Source organism: Pinus tabuliformis, chromosome Q, assembly GCF_031772625.1.
Source record: "Pinus tabuliformis cultivar Carrire ecotype Pingquan chromosome Q, CPIR1, whole genome shotgun sequence".
Lineage (NCBI taxonomy): Eukaryota > Viridiplantae > Streptophyta > Pinopsida > Pinales > Pinaceae > Pinus > Pinus tabuliformis.
Genome location: NC_142296.1, coordinates 30,774,491 through 30,782,720, shown reverse-complemented (window position 1 = coordinate 30,782,720; position 8,230 = coordinate 30,774,491). Strand labels below are relative to the sequence as shown.

The following is an 8,230-nucleotide window of genomic DNA, read 5'->3' as shown; positions in this document are numbered from 1 at the left end:
TTATGTGATTTTTCCAAAAATTCTTGATTTAAATCATAAATTACATAAACATTTAATTTAAAATTTTGAGTATCTCAAATTTTTTTTAATGATATTCATAAAAAAATATTCAAACACTTAGAATCAATTTTTTGAAAAATTTTCTCACCGAATTCCAACTTTTGTTTTACCATTCCAACGAAAAATTATAACCTCGGTAGACCGCGAACAGTACACCATGCCTTCCCTCCTTAAGTCCATATTCTCTAGACTCTACTTTGAATGTGAGAGCCATTATCGGCGCGGGATGTTGTTCGAGGGAAAAAAAAAGTGTTTTGGAGAATACGTGTCCATTCAAATTTCAAATCAGTACAGTAATGCCTTCCCTGGAAAGCACAGAGCACATTACTTTATGTACTTCCATGGAGACTTGTTTGTTCCTTAATACTGGAAGGCTTATCAGTCAACAGAACCCAAGATAGCACGACCTTTCAAAGCTCGGCGTGTCGTGACAGATGTCGCGTTAGGAGCCCCAGCTTTAAGAATAATGGTCTCTCTGTTCATGTGCTGGAGATTTACATGGGGAAACCTCCATTGCGAAACTTCCGCTCAAGAATAGTGGTCGGAGACATGAGAAGGTGTGGCGTGGATCCATATTTAGCCCGCATTTAGCGCTGAGACCCCAAATATTACGAGATGCCTTGCCACTTTCTCGGTAGTTTGATGTTGAGGCATCAAGAATTGGTTGGGATGAGATCGAACTCCAAGGATCCGAATGCTTTGCGACCAAAGAAGCCGATGGCCGACTTTGGATACAGTAGAAAGCCCCTGGTTGTGTGGACATTTTTTGCGGGATGCATATTTGCGGGGGGCACTTTGTTCTTGTTGCAGGAAACCTGTAAATCAAATCTATACACGGTGGTCAATTCCCTACTCTGGTTGCCTGGAAAGGCTTCATTAGAAAGAAATATTAAAGCACAAGAGAATGAGCAGAGAAGGTCGCAGGATGTTAATGGTGGCCGTGTGCAGGACACAAATTTCTCTGAAAGTCATGCGAGACCAGAGACCGCTGTCGAGAAACTGCCCAGGATTCGAGGAACGCCATTAAAAGGAAAGCCTGTCGAGTTCTTCAGAGCTTACCTCGATTGCATCAGGTTTAATTCCATTTCTTTCTCTGGTTAGGTTAGTTTTCCTTTTAAGATGCTTCTTGTTTTGGTTCTTTAGATGCTTTTCTTTGTCTATTTTCTTGGCAAGATGCTTTTCATTGTCCTGGGTTTCAATATAACCATGGAAATGTTAAAAAAAAAAAATCTGCCCATTTTTACAGAGTAGAAACACTACAAAACTTTTCTGTCTTTTTTTCTATGAAATTGCTTTTCATGGTACTGGTTGTTGCTTTTAATTGTACTGGATGGGTGTTGCCTTGTCAATTCGAATCTGGAAATCTGAAAAACAAAATGTACAAATCTTCGGGGATAGAATTTGATTGTGAAATTATTTAAAAAATAAATATTAAAATTTATTAATTAATATTAAAATACAAACCAATTGGTTACCATTTTTACAAATACTTTATTAATTAATAATAAAATAAAACTTAATTAAATTTATTAAATATTAAAATTTATTAATTAATATTAAAAAATAAAACTTAATTAAATTTATTAAATATTAAAATTTATTAATTAATATTAAAATACAACCCAATTGTTTGCAACTTTCTAGATTAGAAAACTGCATAGCATTTTGGAAATATAATAATACAATCTAATTGGTTTAGAACAATTTATAAATGGTTATAAACCATTTATAAATGAAGTAGATATACAATATTAAAAATTCACATTTACTCTAATAAATCATAAGTTACTTTATGAATATATAATAATACAATCTAAACTCTAATAAATTGTAGGTTACTTTATGAATATATAATAATACAATCTAACTAGTTTACAACAATTTATAAATGAAGTAGATATACCATATTAAAAATTCACATTTAGTCTACTAATAAATTGTAAGCTACTTTATAAATGTTGGAAGGAAATACAAAGTTAAAAAGATTTGAAAAATATTATGTATTTATCTATAATAAAAATATTTTAAATATATATTTTAAAATAAAAAAATAAAAATTATAAATAGTAAATTTATTTATAAAATTTAATTATAAATATTTATTTTAAAATTAAAAAATAAAAATTATAAATAGTAAATTTTGATTATTAAAATTTTATAGTATATAAACACATAATTTATAACTTTTTTATTTGACCCCAGGAAAATATATTAAAGAATATGACCCCAGGAAAATATATTAAAGAATATGTTTGATCATTTCAATAAAGAGAAATTATATTAATAAATTATCATTTTCATGTATATTTTATAGTATAATTATTATATATGTATATATTTTATAATATAATTAGTCAGTTACTATCAAAATTATGTTTAAATTAAATGTATAATTATCTCCCTATTTTTTTAAAATTTTAATATTATGTTTAAACCAAATGCATAATCACTTCTCTAAATCTTTTCATAGATCTCTTAAAAATATGTTATTATCAAAATTAGATATTATGTTTAAATGAAATGCATAATCATATATAATATGTCCTTAATTTTTTTTATAAATCATAGATCTCTTAAAAATATGTTATTATCAAAATTAGATATTATGTTTAAATGAAATGCATAATCATATATAATATCTCCTTAATTTTTTTTATAAAATTTTCAAGAGATCTTATCTTTGACATTTCTCATTTCTCTTTATATTTAATTCTTTGTATTACAAGTTTCATTATATTATCTTTTAAATATTACAAGTTATTTTTTTAAATGAGCAATTTTCATTAAACTTTTCTCTTCTTCCATTTTCTAAGTCTTTTATTTTTCCTCTCTTAATCTTCATGTGACTTCATTAGTTTTCTTTATTTTTGATCTTTTTCTTATATAACTGTACACATAAACAAAAATTAAAATCTCGCTATCCACCTAAATATATATATATAACCATTCATCCATTACAACTCTATATACCTACTCCCTCTGCATGACCACCACCATCATCCTCATTATTCTCTGATTTTGGATGTACCCCTAACCTTGCTCCTGCATCATCCAACTAAACTGTAAATAAGATAAGAAAGGGTGAGCGGGTTATGTATTAGGTCAAAAATAAGACAGGCTTATCCCTGACCTGAACCCACCCGAATTAAGTGGACAAGATTCAGGTTAAAAGCAGAGTGGGTTGTCTATTAGACCAAAGTAGTACAGGGGCTTATATCTGGCTGAATCAATAGACAAGATGTATAGCAGTTAAGGTCGAAGAATAAAGGGACGTGTACGTGGTTCTAACCTATTTCAGTATTACAATCACAAAACGATACCAGAAGAATTTGAAGCCTGGTGGGTTATGAAACGCGTGACCCACCCTTTCTGACTGATTGGGGGCAGTCTGGCAAATTTGTGTTTACTAACGGCGGCTAGTTTTTAACTTGATCTATGGAATTTGATGTGTGCATATATGTAGGAGAGCTACAGTTCCGTAGAAGGTGCTGCTAATGTATTGTTGAGATTGTAAAGTAATGTATGAATGTGAAGTGAGTCAGGGCGGTGGGTGTACAATTCAACTCCACGGCATCTTCCATGGAATTGGGCAGGAGATCAATATGCCAGTCAGTGCGATGGCCGCCATTCTGCAGTGCCAGGAAACGCCGTTGGTGAATATGCAGACATACTGGCTTCTTCTGGTCAGAGAGGAAACTGGAAGGTAATCGAAAACTGATCATTACATTAGATACATCTGTTACCAAAAAATTTGTCACTAACTAATAATAGTTGAAAATTGAATCTCCTTCCTGTTTTTCAGGTAAGAGAAGAGTTGAAGTGGGTATGGAGGTCTAATAACAGTTGTCCATTAATTCTACTCAATAGAGATGACCTTTGCAGGTACTTGCAATGAATAAACTGAAGTCTTTATATGAACAGTCATCGGTTCACTAATTTGTTGGATGTTTGAGACCAGTAACTGGTAATCTGGTGATGATGTATGGATTAGGTTGATTGGAGCTAATGGGAACGTTTTGGTCGTGGGAGATTCAATAAATCACCTCGTGCAGTGGTCTCTACTCAACAATCTCTTGAAAAATCGCAGCGATCCACAGGTGGTGACTTCTAGTTCTTCTTGCAGAACTTGCGAGGGTTTTGAAGTCTGCAGTGACGTTCTTGGGGGGCCAGGAAAAGGATTCAAAGTTGGATTTGTGAGAAACGATCGAATTTCTCCCACCTTTGCTGTGAATAATGATACGTGGAAGAACTTCTTGGAATGGCCCTGGCTTCATCTCCTAAAAGACTGGAATATCAAGCTGTTGCTGATCAACAAAGGAGCTCATTATGAAGCAGACGAAATCTATGTGAAGTCTCTTCGCCAAACATTCTCTGTTCTTCAAGCTCTCCATCCAGATCTCCTCGTCATATTCAGAAACACTCCACCTGGTAATCTTGATGATCTCATGTGCATGCATTTATTATTCTTTCGCTCGACTTCTTGTATCATGGTATAATATTGTTTTTCAAAGAATTTTCTGTTTCTCAGAGTATTTGGATTATTATGAGGACAAACCAGGAGCTACAGTACTGCTGTTTTAATCCAGCCACAAAAGTGACATACTCGTTAAAAAAATTCAAGCAAAGGTCTGAGTATTTTAGATTCAGGAATATTTTGGAAATTTGATAACCATTAACCATATCAAACAATTCACTTTAGTTATACTCACCAAATCCACAAAAGTAAACATAATCCTAAAAATCTTAAGCTAACCGTACCAACACTGAGCATTACATATTAATTTTTTTGGAAATTTGATAACAAAATCAAATAATTGAATTTACTTATGACATTGAGATAAATATAAATATTTCATAAATCTAAATATTTATCACAAAGTCAAACAATTAAATCTATTCATGAAAATGAGATAAACAAAAATAATTTGATGAAGTAAGAAGACATAAGATAAAAGTTGACTTAGTTATCCATTTCTCAGAAAGCAGGTACTTATTATTTCTGGGGCTTAATCTCATTAATAGAAGAAATGATTTTTTATTGAAACTCTTTTTTTGGGGATTTTATCTAAAATTTAGTAGTAGAGATTCTTAACAATTATAAGTTTAAGTTGTTTCATATGTTATGTTTTAGTGCTTTAGGGTTTTTTTAGGGTGCTGAATTTATGCATTCAAAAGTATATTTTAAACAACAAGAAATCACATTCTTACTTGAATTGTATGGTCAAATTCTGAAAAAAAAACCATTTCATCTATTAGTAAAATTCTACCTTATTTCTAGCTCCAAAAGCAAAAATTAAATTAAAACCTCCCACGTTAAATTGAAACCCCATTAATACTATGTTGGTCTTAACCTTTGAGTAAACCTTTGTGCTATCTAGCCATGATCGTGTATATTTAGATTGATTGAATTTGTTGTTGGTGACCTGCAGGGCACATAAATTGCACCAGCTACAATGGACCCATTTCAGAACGCCAAGAGCTACAGGCCAATCATGGAGATCATTTAAAGTGGCACTGGCATGAATTCTTGAGGCAAAATGGCATAGCCAAAAAGATTGTGGAGGATGCTGGTTATGTTTACATGGACGTTGATGCCATGCTGAGTAAGAGACCTGATGGCCACATCAACGAGAAGGATTGCTTGCACTATTGCCTTCCAGGTCCTCTGGATTCTGTGGTTGAATTGTTTTATAATGTCTTGTCACTTCTCAGGAATCACACTACCTATTGATTGAGGGAGAATCGGGAAGAATTTCCTCTCCCGAGTGAGGCCAATTTAGGTAGTCACTGGGATGACAGAAGAGTGATAACTTTTCCATTCCTTGAATTTATGCGGCTCATTTTCACACGGTTGGCAGTGATGAGAAATGCTCATTTTCACACTGTTGCAAATGATGAGAAATACAGCGAAAACTGTGGTGTAAGAAGAGGTTGCGAGGTTAAGCATAAAGAAAATGCCAACCTACATTGCGATACTAATACTGAGAGTTCACGGTCGGAATTGGTCGATGTGAACTGCCATCAGCTCCAATAATATATTTCATTCATATACATGCTGTCAGTATTTAGTTCACCTTAATCTCGGGAGTTATGAAATCATAAAATTATGAAGTGTTGTAAATATTATGAGATTCATTTTCATTTTTGCTCTGGAATTTTTAAGTATTTCCTATTTTTTAATATATGATTTTATGAGGTGAAGCAAACATTATGAATTGAATTTCAATTTCATTCTTACTTCGGAATTTTCAACCATTCCATATTTTCTCTATATATATGGCTTTAGCTTATTTTGAAATCATAAAATTATAATATTATGAAGTATTATAAGTAATTTATTTATTTATTTAATTTTTTTTCGGGGAATTTTGAAATATTTTATAATATTTATTTATTCAAGTGTTAAAGTATATGAAATGGGTTTTTACGGGAATTTTGTAAAATAATTGTGAATAAGATTGTGAGTTTTTGTTATTTAAAATAGATTTTTGAATGTATAAATAGATTCAGCATCTTGAAAACTTTTCAAATAAGATTAAATAACTTAAACTAAAATTTTAAAAATATCGGTTTTGACTAAAACCACGTCATTTTGTTTATTAGTTAGACTACTATAAAAATATATTTAAAACCATGTCATTTTGTCTATTAGTTAGACTACTATAAAAATATATTTAAAACAAGGTCATTTTGTCTATTAGTTAGACTACTATAAAAATATATATATATTTTTTTTCCAGAAGAAAAAAATGCTCCTATTAAAATAAAAATACTACATATACGTAGCATATAACCTCATTAATCTAGACAACAAGTGAGCCAAGATAGAAGAACGACCCCAATATAAGCCAAAGGCATAGTCCATAGCATCTCAAACGACAACATTTTCTGTAGGATGTAAAATTAAAGATGCAAAATAAAACAAAGTAAAAAGATTGGAGAATATCATAAACTGCAAATCCCACAGAAAGTCTTGATGCAGAGTATCGAAGCGATTCATGGTAGGCATAGCTAGGATTCCTCCAGTACCGAGTAGTCAACCTTGTATCGATAGTGCAAGAAACCAGAGGATACACCAAGGCCAACCTTTGAAAGACAATCAGCCACCGTGTTACATTCCCGGTATACATGAGAGATGATATATGCAAAGAGAGATCCCAGAATGTGCTTGATCCTCCTAAGCCAGCCTAGAAGAAAGGGGGGGAAGAATTCTGTAGTTCCCTTGATACCATCAATAAGAGCCTTAGAGTCCCCATAGATATTCAATGAGCTTATTTTCTTGTGCTATGTAAACCATAGTAACCCTCACAAAGCAATAATCTCTGCTCTAGTGTTGGATCCAGAGCCACCATGCCGCCATGGATGATATTGTTTGCCCATATCAAGGTGCAAGCCAACACCACAGCCATAGCTGCCATGTTGAGCAGCACCATCAAAGAAGTCAGTGGGGAAATGAATAGTGGGGGGCCTCAATCTGTACGAGTGATCAACAAATTTATTTGCAATATGTGAGGTGGCATTCATCCAAGATAGTATCTTATGTATAATCCAATGATAATCAATTTGCCGACCTTCAAACAGGAACTGATTACAGGCCTTCCAAATTTCCTAGATGGTGAATAGGGGAAGTGCCATAATTTTTTTATTTTTATTTTTCTTATATTATTTGTTTATTCTGAACATTAATCCAGTCAATCATAAACTCTTCAAAGTTGTTCATCTGCCAAAAAGTAATCTGAAGGGTCATTGCATAATAGTTCCAGATCCGATTTGTGTATGGGCACAAGAAGAAAATATGTTGTACATATTCTGAATCTGCCTTGCAAAAGATACAAATACCCGGGCCCAAATGTCCCCTTTTCCCCAGATTATCCCAAGTAAGGATCTTGTTTCTCTAGACCAACCAGGCAAATAGAATGATTTTGGTGGGAACCTTCCATTTCCATATTCTGGAAAACCACGATCTATCCATCTGGGCGTCTTTCTGTGCCAACAACCACCTGTATGAGTCAGCCACAATGGGTGCATCTTTAGCCATCCTTCCAATCCAGTTGATACAGTCACCACTTATGTCGTAGCACAACCCCGCACTGCTCAATATATTTACATAAGCCTCCCATTCAAGAGCACATATGCCCGCCAAGTTCAGCTCCATCGCATTTTTCCATAT

The 8,230-nt window shown here is 32.9% G+C and overlaps 1 protein-coding gene across 1 annotated transcript; it reads left to right on the top strand.

The window, feature by feature from the left end:
• The first annotated feature begins 475 nt into the window (after positions 1–475).
• LOC149218119 (uncharacterized) lies at positions 476–6,242 on the top strand. The gene is made up of 5 exons (XM_089383819.1): positions 476–1,133; positions 3,595–3,763; positions 3,863–3,942; positions 4,052–4,488; positions 5,490–6,242. Exons 1-5 carry the CDS (start codon positions 676–678, stop codon positions 5,789–5,791), a joined length of 1,446 nt encoding a protein of 481 aa, XP_089239945.1. The 5' UTR covers positions 476–675; the 3' UTR covers positions 5,792–6,242.
• Positions 6,243–8,230: the final 1,988 nt, after the last annotated feature.